Raw genomic sequence first — 21222 nt, 5'->3', positions numbered from 1 at the left:
GCAAAAGAGCTCCAGCATGGACGGAACAGGAGGTACGGGATCTGGTCGCTGTAGGGGGAGAGGAATCCGTGCTATCAGAACTACGTTCCAGTTTTCAAAATGCCAAAACATTTGTGAAAATCTCCCAGGGCATGAAGGACAGAGGCCATAACAGGATCCCGAAGCAGTGCTGCGTGAAACTTAAGGAGCTGAGGCAAGCCTACCAGAAAACCAGAGAGGTGAACTGCCGCTCCGGGTCAGAGCCCAAAACATGCTGCTTCTATGATGAGCTGCATGCCATTTTAGGGGGTTCAGCCACCACTACCCCAGCCATGTTGTTTGACTCCTTCAATGGAGATGGAGGCAACATGGAAGCAGGTTTTGGGGACGAGGAAGATGATGATGATGAGGTTGTAGATAGCTCACAGCAAACAAGCGGAGAAACCGGTTTTCCCGACAGCCAGGAACTGTTTCTTACCCTGGACCTGGAGCCAATACCCCCTGAACCCACCCAAGGCTGCCTCCCAGACCCGCCAGGTGGAGAAGAGACCTCTGGTGAGTGTACCTTTTAAAATATTATAAAAGGTTTAAAAGCCAGCATGTTTAATGATTAATTTTCCCTGGCATTCGTGGCTCTCCTGGATATATTCCCAAAGCCTTTGCAAAAGGTTTGTGGGGAGGGCAGCCTTATTCCATCCACCATGGTAGGACACTTTACCACTCCAGGCCAGTAGCACGTACTTGGGAATCATTGCAGAACAAAACATTGCTGTGTATGTTTGCTGGCGTTGAAACAACATCCGTTCTTTATCTCTCTCTGTTATCCTCAGGAGAGTGATATCATTCATGGTCACCTGGTTGAAATAGGGTGCTTTTCTTAAGGGGACGTTCAGAAGTGCCTGTTCCTGCTGGGCTGTTTGCCTGTGGCTGAACAGAAAATGCCCATTCCTGCTGGGCTGCTGTTAGCCACGGGGAGGGGGAGGGGCTAGCCATGTGCTGGGGGAGGCAAAATGTGACCTTGGAACGAAAGCACATGTGCTGTGTATGTAATGTTAACAGCAAGGTTTACCGTGAAAGAGTGTACCCATTGTTCTATAAAATGTGTCTTTTTAAATACTACTGTCCCTTTTTTTTTCCACCAGCTGCATGTGTTTCAAGGATCACAGGATCTTCTCCTTCCCAGAGGCTAGCAAAGATTAGAAGGCGAAAAAAATGCACTTGCGATGAAATGTTCTCTGAGCTCATACTGTCCTCCCACACTGACAGAGCACAGACGAATGCATGGAGGCAGACAATGTCAGAGTGCAGGAAAGCACAAAATGACCAGGAGGAGAGGTGGCGGGCTGAAAAGAGTAAGTGGCGGGCTGAAGAGAGGGCTGTAGCTGAAAGGTGGCGGCAGTGTGATGAGAGGAGGCAGGATTCAATGCTGAGGCTGCTGGAGGATCAAACTAGTATGCTCCAGCATATGGTTGAGCTGCAGGAAAGGCAGCAGGAGCACAGACCGCTGCTACAGCCCCTGTGTAACCAACCACCCTCCTCCCCAAGTTCCATAGCCTCCTCAGCCAGACGCCCAAGAACGCGCTGGGGGGGCCTCCGGCCACCCAGCCAGTCCACCCCAGAGGATTGCGCAAGCAACAGAAGGCTGGCATTCAATAAGTTTTACATGCACTTAGAGCATTTAAACTTTTAAAGTGCTGTGTGGCCTTGTCCTTCCCTCCTCCACCACCACCTCCTGGTGCTTCTCTCCTCCACCACCACTCCTGGGCTACCTTGGTCATTATGCCCCTATTTGTGTGATGAATTAATAAAGAATGCATGAATGTGAAACAACAATGACTTTATTGTCTCTGCAAGCGGTGATCGAAAGGGAGGAGAGGAGGGTGGTTAGCTTACAGGGACGTAGAGTGAACCAAGTGGTGGGGGGTTTCATCAAGGAGAAACAAACAGAACTTTCACACCGTAGCCAGTGATGAAACTGGTTTTCAAAGCTTCTCTGATGTGCACCGCACCCTCCTGTGCTCTTCTAACCGCCCTGGTGTCTGGCTGTGCATAACCAGCAGCCAGGCGATTTGCCTCAACCTCCCACCCTACCATAAACGTCTCCCCCTTACTCTCACAGATATTGTGGAGCGCACAGCAAGCAGTAATAACAGTGGGAATATTGCTTTCGCTGAGGTCTAACCGAGTCAGTAAACTGCGCCAGCACGCTTTTAAACATCCAAATGCACATTCTACCACCATTCTGCATTTGCTCAGCCTGTAGTTGAACAGCTCCTGATTACTGTCCAGGCTGCCTGTGTATGGCTTCATGAGCCATGGCATTAAGGGGTAGGCTGGGTCCCCAAGGTAACTAGGCATTTCAACATCCCCAATGGTTATTTTCTGGTCTGGGAAGAAAGTCCGTTCCTGCAGCTTTTGAAACAGACCAGAGTTCCTGAAGATGCGAGCGTCATGTACCTTTCCTGGCCATCCCATGTTGATGTTGATGTTGGTCCCTTGTGATCCACCAGTGCTTGCAGCACTATTGAAAAGTACCCCTTGCGATTTATGTACTCGCCGGCTTGATGCTCCAGTGCCAAGATAGGGATATGGGTTCCGTCTATGGCCCCACCACTGTTAGGGAATCCCATTGCAGCAAAGCCATCCACTATGACCTGCACATTTCCCAGAGTCACTACCCTTGATATCAGCAGATCTTTGATTGCATTGGCTACTTGCATCACAGCAGCCCTCACAGTAGATTTGATTGATTCCTGACTGACCGGTAGCTGTCTGGCGTTGCAAGCTTCCACAGGGCTATTGCCACTCGTTTCTCAACTGTGAGGGCTGCTCTCATCTTGGTATTCTTGCACCTCAGGGCAGGGGAAAGCAAGTCACAAAGTTCCATGAAAGTGCCCTTAAGCATGCGAAAGTTTCACAGCCACTGGGAATTGTCCCAGACCTGCAGCACTATGTGGTCCCACCAGTCTGTGCTTGTTTCCCGGGCCCAGAATCAGCATTCCACCACATGAACCTGCCCCATTAGCACCATGATGCTCACATTGCCAGGGCCCGTGCTTTGAGAGAAGTATGTGTCCATGTCCTCATCACTCTCGTCACCGCGCTGATGTTGCCTACTCGCCCGGTATCGCTTTGCATACTGCATATACTGCTGGATAATGCGTGTGGTGTTTAATGTGCTCCTAATTGCCAAAGTGATCTGAGCGGTCTCCACGCTTGCCGTGGTATGGTGTCCGCACAGAAAAAAGGCGCGGAACGATTGTCTGCCATTGCCCTGATGGAGAGAGGGGTGACTGATGACATGGCTTACAGAGTTGGCTTACAGGAAATTAAAATCAACAAAGGGGGTGGCTTTGCGAGAAACTGAATGGCACCCTCAAGGTTAGAACTCAAAACCTTAAGAATAGAACTCAAAACTGGGTTTAGCAGGCTGTTGATTTCACAGAGGGAGGGAGGAGAAAATGAATACAAAACAAATCTGGTCTATTTCTTGTTTTGAGCCACTTCATCTATCTTTATACATCTTGCTGGCAGAAGACTGTGCAGTACGACCGCTAGCCATTGTCATCTCCTGGGTGCTCAGCAGAAGACGGTGCAGTATGACTACTGGCCATCGTCTTCTGCTGGCTGCAAATTAAAAGACAGTGCACTGCCGGCAGGACTCAATCGCCATGAGATGAAACAAGGGAAATGACCTGGCTGAGTCACTCCCATGTTTGCCCAGGCGGCCAGTTAAAAGAGCACCCAGAACTATGTCGACGACAGATACGAGTCATACTGCACTGTCTGCTGCCAAAAGGCAATAGACTGCTGCTGTGTAGCAATGCAGTACCACGTCTGCCAGCACCCAGGAGACATACGGTGACGGTTAGCTGAGTGGGCTCCATGCTTGCATTGGTATGGCGTCTGCTCAGGTAACTCAAGAAAAAAGGCGCAAAATGATTGTCTGCCCTTGCTTTCATGGAGGGAGGGAACGGGGGCCTGACGATATGTACCTAGAACCACCAGCGACAATGTTTTAGCTCCATCAGGCACTGGGATTCCTACCCAGAATTCAAATGGGCGGCAGAGACTGCGGGAACTGTGGGATAGCCACCCACAGTGCAACGCTCCGGAAGTCGACGGTTGCCTCGGTACTGTGGACACACTCCGCCGACTACATTCACTTAGAACATCTGTGTGGGGAAACACACAATCGACTGTATGAAAACGCTTTCTACAAAACCGACTTCCATAAATTCGACCTAATTTCGTAGTGTACACAAACCCTCAGGGATAGTGGAGCTCAGTTTTGCCACACAGAATCCCAACATGCCCCTTTACACATCCTGTGCCAGGGTTGGGGGGGGGCAGCTAGTGCAGAAGGTGGCTATTCTGCTTCCTCCAGCTCTAAACAAATGGAGAGTCCCTCCGCACATGGGCAACTCCACCTGGTTTGGAACAGAGAATCTGAGCCAAGGGCTCATGAGGATTCTGGCTTCCACCTTCTCTTTCTCATTGATGATTTATTTTGGCTCAAGTCAGCCCCTTGTAGCTCCTGTCCCACATGTCCTTCTTGGGACCAAGTGCTCATTTGCTTCCCCTTGTTTCTGGGTCCATCCGCTCCATCTGCCCCAGCTAAACTGAGGCAAGAAGAGGAGCCTGTGAAAGGCAGAGCAACATCTGCCTTACTGGAGTACTTGTGGCACCTTAGAGACTAACAAATTTATTTGAGCATAAGCTTTCGTGAGCTACAGCTCAAGTGAGCTGTAGCTCATGAAAGCTTATGCTCAAATAAATTTGTTAGTCTCTAAGGTGCCACAAGTACTCCTTTTCTTTTTGCGAATACAGACTAACACAGCTGCTACTCTGAAATCTGCCTTTCTGTTACACTGTTGACCTTTCACCATACCCTTGGGGCCATACGCCAACTTTGACCTGACATGGCATTTTCAAGGACAATGACTGGTCCAAGTATAAGGGACCCCAGAGCATGGAAAAGGAAACAGGCAGCCACCCACTCATAAGTGCAAGGTGAAGGTAAACCTGCTCAACTGCAGGCTGTTATTGCTGATGAACTTAAACAAGTAGATTCCCTCTTCAAAGCCCACATCTGGACTTTGAAGCTTGCGCCCTTATCTGTGTGTGTGGCCCCGTGGCTCCCGGCAAATGGCCAACACAGCCTTGTGTGTCCTACAGAATGGGACTCACCCCTCTCCCTCTAGTCTGGTAGCTGCAGGAAAGCATGTGAGAGAGTGTGCGCTCTACGGGATAGGGAATAGGCCCGGAGTCAGGAGACCCATGGGTTAGTCCAGGCTCTGCGAGTGACCTTGGGCAAGTCACTTCACTCCTCTGTTTCCTCTGTGTATATTCGGTATTGTGATGCTAAGTTCTTCGGGACTGACTGTTTGGGTGCCCTGATCTCTGATGGGGTCTCTAGGCACTACAAGTGAACAGCAATAGGGCACAGTGTGTGTATTTGGGGGCTGCTTGGATCCAGGTGATGAGCTGCATCCCACTGACCAGCCTTGCTTTTCCAAGCAGGCAGTTCAGGCCTCCCTGCTTTTGCCTGGTACCAGAGAAGGGGAGGCTGAGGGACAGCCCACTGCAGCGCGCCGTAAGCCTCACTGATGTGGGAGGCAGGGGGAGAGTGGTGGAGGGAAACTGTTTAAATGGGACAGAAATAATTGCCGAGAAACAAGCTGTTAGGAGTTTATAGCTAGCTTTTGTTAGTTAATGGTCTGAGGCAGAGCTCAGGGTGGTTAATGCACTAAAAACAAGCATCAAGTTGCAGTTTTGAACAATTTCTCAAGGATTACACCATTATAAACCATAGCAAATGATTTATAACAGCAGTTATGACAGCCGGGTTGGAAAAATCCATCCCTCTTTGGCAGTTAATTACAAGACTTCCCTCCCCCCCGTAAGGAATTCAGGACACTCCTTGATGGATTTGTAATTCTGATTATGCCCCAGTCCTTTTCTTTTAATCATGCAATCAGAGATATTCCTGTGGAAAGCCCACTTTGGCTGACGCTATAAACTCTCTGTGGCAGCTCTCTCACAGCCTTGCCTGTTTCTCATATGTTGATTATGTAAATCAAACTGCGTGTTCCCTGAGGAATTTTTCCATCCTTTGAGGTGGCAAGAGTTCCTCAGGCTTGTCAGCACAGGCTTTATTCCACTTCAGTTCTGGGATGTCCCTCAGTTCCATTTGTCATCTGCAAAGCTTCTTCCTTCTAAAAAAGAATAGGAGTACTTGTGGCACCTTAGAGACTAACAAATTTATTAGGGCATAAGCTTTCATGTATATATATATATATACACACACACACACACACACACATACAGAGAAGGTGGAAGTTGCCATACAAACTGTGAGAGGCTAATTAATTAAGATGAGCTATTATCAGCAGGAGAAAAAAAACTTTTGTAGTGATAATCAAGATGGCCCATTTAGACAGTTGACAAGAAGGTGTGAGGATACTTAACTTAAGGAAATAGATTCAATATATGTAATGACCCAGACACTTCCAGGCTCTATTCAAACCCAAGTTAATGGTATCTAGTTTGCATATTAATTCAAGTTCAGCAGTTTCTTCTTGGAGTCTGTTTTTGAAGCTTTTCTGTTGCAAAATTGCCACCCTTAAGTCTTTTACTGAGTGGCCAGAGAGGTTGAAGTGTTCTCCTACTGGTTTTTGAAGTTATGATTCCTGATGTCAGATTTGTGTCCATTTATTCTTTTGCATAGAGACTGTCCGGTTTGGCCAATGTACGTGACAGAGGGGCATTGCTGGCACATGATGGCATATATAACATTGGTAGATGTGAAGGTGAATGAGCCCCTGATGGCGTGGCTAATGTGATTAGGTCCTATGATGGTGTCACTTGAATAAATATGTGGACAGAGTTAGCATCGGGCTTTTTTGTAAGGATAGGTTCCTGGGTTAGTGTTTCTGTTGTGTGGTGTGTAGGTTGCTGGTGAGTATTTGCTTCAGGTTTGGGGGCTGTCTGTAAGCAAGGACTGGTCTCTCTCCCAAGATCTGTGAGATTGAGGGATCATTTTTCAGGCTAGGTTGTAAATCTTTGATGATGCGCTGGAGAAGTTTCAGTTGGGGGCTGAAGGTGACAGCTAGTGGTGTCCTGTTATTTTCTTTGTTGGGCCTGTCCTGTAGTAGGTGACTTCTGGGTACTGTTCTGGCTCTGTCAATCTGTTTCTTCACTTCAGCAAGTGGGTATTGTAGTTTTAAGAATGCTTGATAGAGATCTTGTAGGTATTTGTCTCTGTCTGAGGGATTGGAGCAAATGCGATTGTATCTTAGAGCTTGGCTGTAGACAATGAATCGAGTGGTGTGTCCTGGATGGAAGCTGGAGGCATGTAGGTAAATATAGCAGTCAGTAGTTTACGGTATAGGGTGGTATTTATGTGACCATCACTTATTAGCACAGTAGTGTCCAGGAAATGGACCACTTGTGTAGACTGGTCTAGACTGCTTTCATGCCAAGAGGGCAAGATACGCTGCCATCTGCAAAGCCACCATTCTGCATGGATGCTACCCAGTGGCAGGCAGTGCTGAGAAGCGGTGTAGTAGCCCAGTTAGACGCCTCAACCTATAGACATCACATTTCCTCAGGCACCTAATCCCTATTATACTCCAAAGAGTTCTAACTCTCACCCGAAAATCCACAGCAAGCACAGTGCTAGTGCTCGGCATAAAATCTTTCTCCTTCCCTGCTCTCCATAAACATCCCCCTTCAATGATAACTAGAGAGTTGCCTCTGCCATTTACCATGGCTATATCCAACAATGAGAGCAGAAAGCAATGATGATAATGTGAGAAAATTTCTTTAACTTATTACACCTCAGCAAACTAAACAATCTTCCTAGCTCTCAACTGGCCTAACCTTAGAAACTCAGGGCTAGCAGGCTTAGCTGGGGTGAACTGGCATTGCTCCACTGACTTAAATGGAGTATACCATTTATACCAGCTATGGATCTGGCTGCAGGAATCTTTCCCCCGATAGGGGTGTTAGCTGCTACCACATCAGGAAAACCATATACATATGACTCTACAGAGTAAGATTATCCCTGCCCATCAACTCCAGTGAACAACATGCTTATTAATGCATTGCAAATAATCAAAAATGTTCTTTATGGCTCCTAACGTTATTTTTATATGTTTCAGAGTAGCAGCCGTGTTAGTCTGTATTCGCAAAAAGAAAAGGAGTACTTGTGGCACCTTAGAGACTAACAAATTTATTACAGCATAAGCTTTCGTGAGCTACAGCTCACTTCATCGGATGCATTTGGTGGAAAATGCATCCGATGAAGTGAGCTGTAGCTCACGAAAGTTATGAGACTTTCCCATCCCTATAATAAAGTAGTGTTATGAACTGGGTAAAACCTTGTTATGGGCTGTGTTAAAACCTTGTTCAAACTGATGGATGAACACATCCTTCACTTAACATAGTTTTAAGTTGTGGTTGTAACAAGTTGTAAGTTGTGGTTAAGGGCCACACTTAAAACAAGTTAGTCTCTAAGGTGCCACAAAGACTCATTATTATTTTTGCTGATACATGCAGGGTCCCATAGCTCAGGTTCCAGCCCAAGCCCAAACGTCTACACCGCGGTTTTACAGCCCCACAGCTCAAGCCCCATGAGCCCAAATCAGCTGACATGGGCTATCTGTGGGTGTTTAATTGCAGTGTTAGACCCTGCCCAGAAACGAGTAACATGTGGGCAGGGGCTTCCATTGGGTATTGTGACCAGGTATGTGTGCATGCACAGGAGTGTGAGAGAGAACACACAGAAATGGAGAAGAACAGACAAAACAGAGAACCAGAGGCAGAGGCAAAAAGCAAAGAAGCCATGCAAGTACCCTGTGAGCACAGTGTGACCCAGGAAAAGCTAGAGAGAAAGCTTTGGGGTCTGCTGCCTAAAGGGGCTTGTGGCTGCAAGCTAAGAAACTGCTTCTTTTGTTCTTGGTTCCTTCTGCATCCAGAGACACAGGACATCCATGTAAACAAACAAGATTGCATCAAGAATATCAGAATCCATCAATTTCTACTTCCAACTGGAACATTCCCAGGGTTCAAAATTTGACTAGCTGCTTGGGTCAAAAAGGGGCCACAGTAGCCGCACGTTAGTCATGAGGAGAGGTTAGAGTATGTCTCTTTTTCCATTAGTTAGAATGCAATAAAAATCCTGGGGTGTGCATGTCACCTTTTCAGAGCAAATGACTAGAATGAACAGATGTGGGAGGAAATAGACAATTTTATACCCATATTGCAATTGATTATACCATGATCCACATAAACTGTAAAAACCAAGAGACATTCAGCCACCAGAAGAAACTTTTGTGTCCAGCTTTTTTTACTTTTACAGTTTCTATTTCCTCCCATTGTCCAGTGGAAATGCAAAGTGTATGCTTTCCTTAATGTTCATCTGTGTTTGACTGCAGGCCAGTGGGAAGAGAAAACCGACAAAAAGAACGAACTGAAGCCTTTTCGCAAACACAGATTTGAATATCCAAATTTTTGCAATATTAGTATGAACACCAGATTACTGTCCCCATGCAAAATGTGAATGCAAAATATGAATTTGACTTTGAGGTCCCTTCCTGCCCTACATTTCTATGATTCTATGAAACAGCTAGGATTCATGACAAAGAAAATACTTCTTTCTAGGCTTAAGGAGTGTTGGCTTCTCTTTGCTCCCATCGACGTCAATGGGATTTGTACCATTAACTTCAATGGAAGTAGAATTAGGCCAAACACTGCACACTTTTGAAAATCCCACCCTAGACATACAATGAAGGAAGGTCTTTTACTTTGAAAATTGGGCCCAAGCAGTCATTATTGCTAACATTTTAAAAAAATGTACTCATTGATTATGCTTGAGAAGTCAATGCGAAATGAGGTAGCTAGCAATGATGGCTACCGATAAAAATTTTAGTTCAACCCGCTACTGCCGAAGTGGTTGTTATAGGGCCCTTAGAAAATGTCCTTTTGCCCTCCCCGTGGCTAATTAGCTATGCCGTGAAATGCCCGGAGATCCTAATGCTCGTTGGAGCCCTCTACTGGAATGTCAGCTACATGGGAGCTGTGCTAGCACACTGTGAAAGGCATGTAGAATGAGGACAAAGGTCATTTTATTTTGACTTCCATTTCAGGTTCTCACATTTTGGACTGGGGTAACTTTCCACTGGCAGAACTCCTATAGAGGCCATCAGCCAATGTGTGTAATGATCAATGAAAAAAAAATTGGGATGCTCTTCTCAAGGCTCATTTGAACAAGCAGTAGCCCTTTGTGGAAAATGGAGGGAAATAGAAAGCAGCAGCACATTCAACTACCTACAGTTAATAAGGCTTAACTCAGTGAATGCCACTCTGCTGGGTGCACTTGTGGTCTATGTGGACCACAGAGACCTCGGGGCACACGTTTGGGGCAGCACAAGGCCAGCTATGCTCAGTTAAGGCCAGACCCAAGTCCACTGAGGTCAGTGGAAAGGCTCCTGCTGACTTTAAAGAAGTGGCTCAGGCTTTGAGTGCTTTACATCCAAGTGTCCTGAAGGAAATCCAAAGGAAGTCATCCTAATTGTTTAACCAGGAAGACTAAGGCTTCTTTGAAGCACTGGCTGTCCCCAATTCAGAAAAACACACAGGTGTTTAACATGTGCTTAAGTGCCATTACTTCAAGGGGATATAAGCATGTGCTTAAAACAGAGCAAGTACTTAGGCACTCTTCCTGAATGGGAGCCATTATTAGGATCGAGAGAAAAGAGAGGTTCCAGGCCTAGGTATAGACAGACACAGAGAAGAGCCCAAGTGAGCAGAAGGAGACGTGTGAAAAGGGAGGCTGTTCAGTTATTCCCTTTCCTCACATTTTATTTATTGGGACATAAAACCTGATTTCTTTAGGCTTAAATTTCAGTATTTACATAAATAACGGTTTAAACAGTCTTACCATTCATCTTGGGTTTAAACATTTGTCACACCTCTTAACATCTGTTGAAACACATTGTAGGGTTTCCAACCTCAGAAACGCCATTATATAAGGATACTGCTATCTTTTCATGCCAAAAAACGCTGATTTCACAAACACAGGAGGCTTTATTTGCCTCCAAGATTTTCTGCCTCTGTGGGTGCCTGCTGGCAGAAGGTCTGCAGGCTTCCATGAGTCAGCAGCAGTGCTGGAATTTAACTGCCAGAAAGAACCGGGTGGGAAGAAATAGGGGGCCACTTTCTGACCAGGGCTCGCTCTCAAACTACAAGGGCTCAGACCTCAAAGGCCCTGGCATAAGGCCAAAGCTCCTCAGCACCTGTGGAATCCGATGGTGATTTATGAAACCAAAGTTGTGTGGCACAGAGAAAATATTCATACAAAAAAATAAACAGTTTAGGAAAAACTCAGGCTTTGGAAGTTTCTCTTCTCATTTTACAGGATGAGACCAGTACAGAGAGACTTAAAGTGGGGTGAGGTAGAAAAGTATGTCTCCATGCCAATGAATTCTCTTCTCTGACCTTAGCAGTCTTTATCCAGCTTCAGAAACATGATGGACTAACTAATGCGTACACGCATCACAATGCTCTTCTAGATTAAATCAGAACTGTTTAACTGTGTGTCAAAGGCCCTGTAGTACTGACAGGAAGTGAAGATTTTCCTTTAGCTCAGGGGAAGGGGCCTGCAGTTTTGGAGCAGAAGAATCTGAGTTTTATGCCCACCTTCACCACAAAGCTGAGTTGAGCAGATCAGTGACAACCATGAAGTTAAAAAATATATCTGTGAATAATGTTGCCTTCCCTCATACTAATAAAACCTTTTATACAATCAGACACATAAATGTGCTCTGTTTGTGTGTGTGCACTCGCGCATGCTCCCTCTCAAGTAATTTTGCCACTGACTTTTCTAAGAGCGTGATCAGGTCCCTGGTTCTTGTGTGTATTGTAAATTTTGTTGTTTATTTGAATTTTCTGTTGTATACAATTCAGAATGCACAAGGGACAATCTCAGGTTAAAACCACATCATGTTTTTTTAGAAATATCCTTATCTATATAACTAATAGGATTGGAATTTCAAAAGAACCTAATGGTATTCATACACTGCAATGTAAGCCCAGGGTTAGTAGAACTTGAGTTAGCTACTAACTACTAACGTTTGTAACCCCAAATTAGGAATTGTTGTTCCAATCTAGGGCTCCAGCCTCTATGCTGCATTATGCAGGCCCAAGTCCAACCACTCATATCCCAAAATATGGCTGCTCTACCCTTTTGTTTGTGGTGCAATGTGGGAAAACTCAACTATCTACCAAACTTGACTGTCCAGAGGAGGCAGAAAGTCAGACCATGGAATTGTGGTATACAGAGTGGGACAAACAACAAAAATCTTCCTGACAACCATTTGATGGATCTGGTTCATGGTCCTGTACGTCTCCTTCCAGTGGCTAACTTGCTGACAGATAGCCTCATGCAAATCTTTCCTTTTGATGTGGATACTGTGGATGAAATCCTGGCCCCAATGAAGTCAGTGGGAGTTTTTTCCAGGATGTCACCCCACAAACTCAGTGGCTCCACCCTAAGTCATCAGAGTTGGCCATGAAGCTGGTTCAGAAAAGGGACAAACTTCTTGCACAAAATTTGTCCCATTTTTCCATTGAAAATTTAAAAAACTCAACATTTTCTCAGCCAGCTCTAGCTGACTATCATCTATACAAAGAAGAAGGATCTGATGGCCACAATTCGAGTTTGTGAGATGAGTACTGCAAAATGTTGGTCTTCTGATTGGGCTCTGCAGGAGATAATCTGTAAGGCAGTGTTCCTGCAATGAACATTGCACAAGCAGACCCCTGTGCCCACACATCTGTTGACCAAAGGGTCCCCACACCCACTGTCTACAGCATTACATGTTTTGAAGAATTGGGTTTTCCAAAATTAATCAACTGATTTCTTACGTGACACCCGACACATTTATTTGGATTATCACTTTTTTCCGGAAAAGACAAATCAGTTTATTTAATTTACTTTTTTTCTATTATGCTTTGAAACTTGAGTGCCTCAAAGTTTATTTTTCATAAATAAAATTCTAAATTGAGTAGAGTCTGTTATTTTGTCCAAACTAATCTAATGTTTCATATGACAGATGTCTATTTGGCAAAATTTCTCTCTTCAAGTAACCTACAGGTCGGACTTATTCTAATAAATCCCTGCATGCCAATTTTTTGCATTTATTTTAGAGTCTGAAGTCAATCAGCATCCAGAGAGTAATTAATGAGATGAACAGAGAACTCTTGGGAAAAAATATTGTATAACAATTGCAAACAATTGCTAAATACAGTACAGTTGGAGAACTGCAGACCTACAGCTAGACTGGAGCCGCAGTTACTGGCAACTTTAAAACAGCAAGATTTAACTTTACTTGATGAATTAATCAAAGAAGGGGCTATCAGTTTCTACGATTAAACAGTGAATTGCTTTACCAGATTTTAAAGCTCTGAACTATTGTCGTCTTTCAACATTCTTATCCTCCCAGACTAATTTTGTTCAATGTCGAAGGAGTTGCTTATGAATTGCATGCATTCCTACCTGTGACAAGAATGAACACTTAGCTCCTACAAAGGCTTCATCAATATTGTGTAATTTGCCCTACAAGGCTCGTATCCAATCCATTTTCTGTCACTCCTCTTCAGTACATCCTGTCTATTGACACTTACCTTTCTTCCGAGTTGCTAGACTGTTCTTGCTCTCCTAGCTATGTTCAGTGGTCCTGGAATTGTGAAATCATGGGTGCATTCCTGCAAAGGGATCCCCCTCTGTGGACTCTTATACCCATTTGAAGTACCCTGGGAGTAAAGGTCCATGCAAATGGATCTCTTTGAAAGACTTCAGCCATGGTTTGGAGTAAGAGCTCATAGAAGTGAACTTCTTCTGTCACAAAATCCTGTCACCATTGTTCTCTGTCAACCTTTTATGTTAAATTTCTGCGGCCATGGGATCCACTAACAGATAATGGACCACACCACTGTCTAAGTAGAAGATTTTACAGTACTTTTAAGATCCATTATGTCCCACCTCTGGCGAAATGCCTAGAAGAAATCAGTCTGTCAATATGGCTGGAGGTGAGGAGCAGAAGCGACTAAGTGGCACTTATTTTACCTATTTACAACCATTTTTTAAAATTACAAAAGTACATTGGCTACCTGTGTATGTATTTGATTGTATCCCTCTCCCCGCTGTCCTTGATATGTCATAGTAAGCTTTTCAGAGCAGGGGCTGCATCTCTGGGTATGGTACACTGGGAGCTACAAACGTAATTCCCTGTTCAGGTAGACATACATGCGCTAGCTCCAATCAAGCTAGTGTGCTAAAAACAGAAATGTGGCTGCAAGGGCATGCATGGCAGCTCGTGCCAGACCAATTATGCACCTAGGACCTCGGACCAGCTTGTATTTGGACAACTAGCCCCAGCCACCACAAACACAGCTCCTTCAGAGCTAGCATGTGTACATCTCCCTGAGCTAGGAATTACAAATCCCAGCTGCAGTTGTAGTAATACCCTCTCTATACATTTATACAGCATCTATTACAATGGGGCATTGATCCTCACTAGGGCCCCTGTGTAGTATGGAACATAAATATATAATAATAAATAAGAAGGAGATTTAAATCTCACCAGACCAGATCATAAGACCACAGCTCTATTGAATCTGAACCAAAACTCTACCTGTGATTCAACTTGACCCAATTTTAGTTTTAATAACAATAGGCAAGCCAACCAGCTGCATCCCATAGCAAAACAGATGGGGGGTTTCTGGGAAAGGAGAGAAGAAATAATCAGCTTGAACATTCCAATAGATCCCTAGCCGTATTAGAGGCTTAGTGGAAACAAATTCAGTGTAGCAAAGATTTGGGCGATGGCTTAGGGTATAAAATAAGTTTAAAAACTGGCATCATTGTTTTAACATCTTCTCTTAATTGTATTAATATTAACTAGGCGTTTCAAAGCTTAAATAGGCCAGGTAATATCTTTTATTGGACCAATTTTTGTTGCAGAGAAAGACTAGCTTTCAATCTTACACAGCTCTTCTTCAGGTCTCTGTTGTACTATTTCCCATGCAAGTAAATCTCCATTGTTAAAAAAAAGTATGTTGGGACAGCCCAAATTTTACAAATATTGCCAACCACAAACATTCAAAAATCCTGAGTCACACCCCTCAAAATCATGAGACTGGCTAAGAAACAATAAGATTGATTTTAAAGATAATATTTTGAGTGCTTTTTATTTCCCTTATGGTTTAGGGTTCACTTAGGTCAGGTTTTCAAGCTTTTCTCTACCACCATCAGGACTAGATGTGTACTTTGTTTTTCCACATGAAAGCCGAGATTCCCATGACTCCAGCAGCTGAGGCTTTAAGAAAGACATCAAATATATTGAGACTCATGATAAAACCACGGGAATTGGGAACTCTGCTTTAATACAAATAGATTTTTGCAACACAGGGGAAGAATACCATTGTCCCCCGTTAGGCTGGGGGAGACAAAGTACTTTTGGATAAATGGGAGTTTAAATTAAATCATTGTTTCCTATACAGTCTGAATCTTATTTACACTGAGGCCACTCTGTTCTAGCGAGCAGCTGTAATACTCCTAGAGTGGTGTAGCGCAAAGCAGTCTCAGGATAAATGAGATTCAGGCCCAGCATGTATAGCTTTGCATCTATACAAAAATAGGTATATATTAAAGTGTTATGGAAACCAAATGGCTAACAGGAGCCTGCTGCTAGATACAGGCTAGAAGGAAATTATGATGGCTACTAAACGAAACATTGAAGCTGAGCCCTAGGGCCTGATTCTCCAGTGCCTTGCCCCTTTGGTAGCCATTTACTATTGTAGCCAAAGAGTGTGCAAGGTGGGTGTAAAGCACTATCATTTAGACCTGGTAGCATTTTACACCAGGTGTAAGCAACAACACCAGTTGCTGGACACTGAAGAATCAGGGTCCAAATGTTTATTTTCAAAGGTCTGGTCTACACCCAGAATCGCCCCAGTTTAAGCAGAAGTCTGTTTTTAACCCAATTTCATTAGGAGTGCACATGCTGAATGGGATTCAAACCTGGGTTGTGTCAATTCTGCTTGTGTCAATACTAGCTTGCCCAACTACTCTGGGTGGGATTTTCAAAAGTGCTCTTCTTTGGCCTGATTCCGCTCCTGGAGTTGTACCAGCAACTTCAATAAGAGCAGAGTTAGGCTAATGCCAAGAACTTTTGAAAAATCAACCCTTTATTTCTATGCTACCAAATCATTAAATAAACTGGTATAGCAGGCTGGCAGTTACTTGCTTTACCACTGAATAACAGGGCTTCTGATGGGTGGAAGCCCCAGATTCATCTATCTTCTGCTCCAATTAGAAGGGAGCCTTATCAATAATCATGTCAGTAAACCCTGGCCACAATTAGGGCTGGGTGCAGCCGGTGGTTTGGCCTTCACAGCAGCCAGATGTGAGAACGTGGTACTGTGTCAAAGCAACAGCTTTTCCACCTGCTAAAACTTCCTTTTGTTTTTGCCAAGCAGCAAGGTAAGAATCATTTTCTTTTCTGCCAAACCTTCAAAAGACACACACACACGCTCTACTTGTGCACTGGCACCATTAAGCCAAGTAAACCATTCTAGAGTGAGTGGCCAGGATCTCAGCTGATATAAATGGTGCAGCCCCACTGAAGTCAATGAAACTGTGTCCATTTACACCAGCTCAGGTTCTGGCCTAAGCTCTTTGGAACTCTCAATTATCCTTACATATTTTAACTTTTTTAAACTTGTTTTCTCCTTTTAATTATTTTTTTTAGTGCTCATAATAGGCACCAATAAGCGGAGGTTTCCCTAGACAACAGGCTCTGTGTACATAGTGGCAGTTAAAGCTTTCTTTACCCTGACCGTTATGAATTATTGTTCTTGTTTGTAATCTAGCATCTAGAGGCCTCAACCAAGATTGGTGACATTGTGATAGGCACCGTATAGACACATGTTAAGAGATAATCCCCTCCCTGAAGGGTTTATAATCTAACTGACAAAGGGTGGGAGACAATAGTGAGGCAGAGAAACCTGGCCACAGTTTATTATTTGCATTGCTATCAAACCAAGAGCCCCACTGTGCCAGGCACAGTCCAAACAGATCCAAAAAAGGCAAGCTCTTTGGGGAAGGAACTACGTCTGACCATCACTGACTCACTCACTTTCAGCCACAAATGCAGATGAGCCAAACCCGGAACCTCGCCTCCACTGTAGTTTTAAAGGGCCATTTGGGATGAGAATTTCATGAAGACTCAACAGCCCGATGTGCACACACATGCTTCTGAGCTAGCTGAAGACACCAAAGATCAAATCATGTATCTTAGATATTTGATCCTTTCTAAAATGGATTCCCATTGCCAAGGCTCTGGAGGAATGTAACAATACAGCATAGGCAACAACTGATTGACCCATGTCACCTAAAAGAAACTCCACAAGATCAGTAAATCCCACTATCTTCCTTCTGAAGGGAAATCCCAATAGAGGAAATTTACACTGACGGCCAACATGCATACGTCTTGACAGGCCAATGTAGGGATCAAATTCCAGAGGCAAGGCCCTACCTCTAGCCCCACAAAATTCAGCCCCAGGGACTGTTACCAAAAACACCCCTGGTGATCTTGATTGGCACACAGAAGTCTCTAAGGTAATCATGACCCAAGCCACAGGTGGCTCAATAGATCAAAATCAGCACCTGGAAGACACTGGCAAGCCGGTGTAGACTTTGGAGAACAAGTGTAATCAGCTCTTTGCTTCTATAAAATCTGAATAAGCAGGTTGACCACACATCCAGTTGTGTGTTCTGACTCCTAATAAATCATACTGTTACTGGTTTTTATACAGTGCACAAGGATTAGCCGAAAAAAATTAATGGCTTATATAACAAAACACTAGCTTATAAGAGTCATATTACATGCCTGGCACTGAAAACAGCCAAAAAGAAAAGAAAACCCACTATTGGCATATGCGCTTGTAATCTCACAGAGAATAAACTATATTGCAAGTACGGGTAGAATTAACACAAAATAGTGTTTGATTTTTCAGACTCCCCATTAAAAACCAACTTTTATACTCCACAAAGTCTAGGCTACCTTGGGTGTCACACAGACAATCCCATTTTTTAGGGCCCAATGCTGCTCCCACTGAAGTCAAAGAAAGTCTTCTTACTGATTTTAGTGAGAGTGGGATAAGGCCCTTTGTGGTGTCAGACAGCCCACACTGACTCACAGCAAAACCTGTGAACATTGTACAAGATGCCCATATTCCTAAAATGAAAAACTCGTCTTGTGTTGCCCATTAATAAAAATCAAGATTAGAGAGTGTCATGGCTGTAATGTAAACATTGCTGTACCAAGCAAATCCAGAAGCTCAGAAAGCAAAACAGCCTTTCATCTACATCGACTGGGCCAAAGGCTCGTATCCCACACAAAGCTCAGGCTTTGCACAGTGCATCTACTTGGGTGATGGGTGTCTCTGCAAACTCTGTGTGTCACTTCTGTCTCACATGGCTCATATTTTTATTTCCTGCTGACCAAAAAAGCCACAAATATGACACGAGCTCTTTTGCAGAAGCTATTTTTTTAAAGGGGTTGCTGGCACTCACACCTGTGCACTGAACAAATGTACAGTACAAAAATGCCTTTGAATAATGTAGAATTTCAATCTGGAAATTCAAACAAACAAACCAACAGTCTTAGGGAATGTCTACACAGCAAAAAAAGACCTGCTGCATTTACTCTCGGAGCACAGATCAACTAATTTGTGCTGTGGGGCTCAAAATAGCAGGGTAGCTGCTTGGGCTTGGACTGAACCGGGCTCTGAAAACTAGCAGGAGAGAGGGTCCGAGAGCCCAGGCTCCAGCTGAAGCCCCAAAATCTATGCTGCTCTTTTTAGCCCCACAACACGAGCCTGGGTAAACTGACTCGGGCTCTGAGACTGCCTGCCACGGGTATTTTTTTGCCGTGTAGATGTGCCCTTAGACAGAAATCAACCAGGACTTTGTCCATACATTTGTCATTACTATTTAAACAGCCTCAAAAATAGACTAAGTGCTTTACAAACATAAAAAGAGAGGGCCACGCCAAGAGGATGTTCAAATCTAAGGACCTGATCACACATGTGGATCTGTGTGGGCAAATCCTCTATGCTCTCACGGAGCTCCACTGATTTCAGTTGGCTCCATGTGGGCCACAAAGCTCTGTTCATGCGGAGTCATTTGCAGGGTGGGTACAGAATACAGGTTAGGAAGGAAGATGAAAAGAGATGAAAGCAATCATATTCTCAGCTATATTCTCCAGCTTGTGGGATGGGAGGCCAAAGTTTCCAATCTTTGTTTTGCTACTGCCCCATTGAAAGAAGTTTGGCTAAGTCTTCTTGATGTTCTCAAGAAAGGAAGGCACAATCAAGAGGTTGGAACTTGACCCACCACTCCTTTCCATCGTTCCTTCTCCATGTCCAATCCTGTTTCTGGAGACAGATGGTGAAATATTGTCTAGTGATTCAGGAACTATCACACTATGTCAAAAAGGAAGATGGACAATGTCCGATATCTAACGTATGGATCAAAATTGTCTGCATGGTTCTGCAGGTCAAGTAAAGCAAGTATAAACTGCACGTATTGGGGCAAATTCTGGAGGCTGCTACAATAGTCTAAATCTGGAGCAACTCCACTGAAATAATGAATTTATAGCCTCAGAGTAGAATTTGGTCCCCGGTGCCCTGAGACACAAATATGTGGTAATCCCATATCTGATGATATAATTTGGCCAGTGGATGTGGAATGTTTGAAAGGATGTCTTTTCTAATGAATCTTTCATGTAAAATTGGGAGGGGCAATACTAAAGACATGTAATTTTCTCCCAGGCTTCTTCATTTATCTTCCAGGTTTGTTACAAGTTACAATCATGGACAATCTGCTTAAATAATATATCTCAGAGTCCATTATCTGAATCAAATGCATATTTATTTTATAATGTTTTCATAATATATTTTAGTAAAATTATTCACAGGTTTAAAGCAAAAAGTTAAAACAAGAGATTTAAGTAGACAAACGTACCGTAGCAGAAATAATTTGTAAATTGTTTATTCCCTACTTTTTTTTAATGCTAGGAAGAATCCATCATAAAATTTAATTCAATAGACCAGAAGGTTCCTTAACTTCAATGGAATTAATTTCTGAAAAGAACACCAGACAAAGTTCTTCTCATCCTTTTTCCTAATCCCAAAAAGTTTGTTTTAATTATCAAAAAGGGACATACAAATATACAAGAAATACTCACTGGAAATATCATAGGAAAAATATGGAAAGCAAACTGAATAATAATAATAATTAGAGATTGTCAGGAAACGGAATTTCTGTTCTGTGGGAAATTCTGCTATTTGGAAATGGGCTTTTGTTCTGAATTGGAATAAAGCTGAAATATCGAATTCTCTCACAGAATAGAAATTCCAAAAAAAATTGATTCACAAACATTTATTGCAAAACATCATCATCTTAAACATTGCATATAATTAAAATGATCATACTATACAAATTGAAGCAGCAAGATGATAAAGTCAAAATGAAACTTTTCGGCATTATTGAAACGAAACCAAAAGCGAAAACCAAAATGATTTGTTTTGACGACTTCTGCTGTCAAAAATTTCATCAAAAAATCAACCTGTTTTCATAAAATATTTAGATTTTGATGAAACTGCATTTTCTACAGAAAACTGTTATGTCAAATTTTTTTGAACTAGCTGTAATAATAATGTTTTGTGCTTATCCCAGTTCCTTTTATGCAAGGATGTCAAAGAATTTTACGAAGATGGGAAAGATTTATTATCTCCATCTTAATACATGGGATCACAAAGGGCCAGATTTTTAGAAGAGCTTCACTCCCACTTAGGTACCAAAATAAGTGACTAGATTTTCAAAATAATCAGCACATTGAATGATGCGAAAATCTGGCCAGAAACAACATGATGGGAGCTGTTGGGCTGCTTGTTACTTTTGAAAATCTGAACCTTATTTAGGGGCCTACAGGGGAACAGAACTCTTCTAAAAACCTGGAATTTATAGGTTTAGTGACAGGAATTCAGCAGCAGAGCTAGGAACATTACTCAGATTGCCTCTGCCCCAATTCCCTGTTCTAACCATTAGACAATACTTCCTCATTTTAATCACAAAAATATATTATTTATAGTGCAGTAACACCTAAGAAC

General features: G+C 43.4%; 1 protein-coding gene across 3 annotated transcripts in view; it reads right to left on the bottom strand.

The window, feature by feature from the left end:
- The window catches only part of NRK (Nik related kinase), a 128885-nt gene that overhangs the window by 84155 nt on the left and 23508 nt on the right, over positions 1-21222 (bottom strand). The window contains exon 3 of one of the 3 annotated variants that reach the window (XM_043492931.1): positions 19445-19479. The exons of the other annotated variants lie outside the window; for them this stretch is intronic. Within the exon in view, the coding sequence (XP_043348866.1) occupies positions 19445-19471 (27 nt within the window). The 5' untranslated portion in view covers positions 19472-19479. The remainder of the gene's footprint in view (positions 1-19444; positions 19480-21222) is intronic. 3 annotated transcript variants of the gene reach the window in all.

The sequence above is a fragment of the Dermochelys coriacea genome, chromosome 9 (assembly GCF_009764565.3).
Source record: "Dermochelys coriacea isolate rDerCor1 chromosome 9, rDerCor1.pri.v4, whole genome shotgun sequence".
NCBI classification, from domain to species: Eukaryota; Metazoa; Chordata; order Testudines; family Dermochelyidae; genus Dermochelys; species Dermochelys coriacea.
This window is presented reverse-complemented; position numbering and strand designations above follow the sequence as displayed.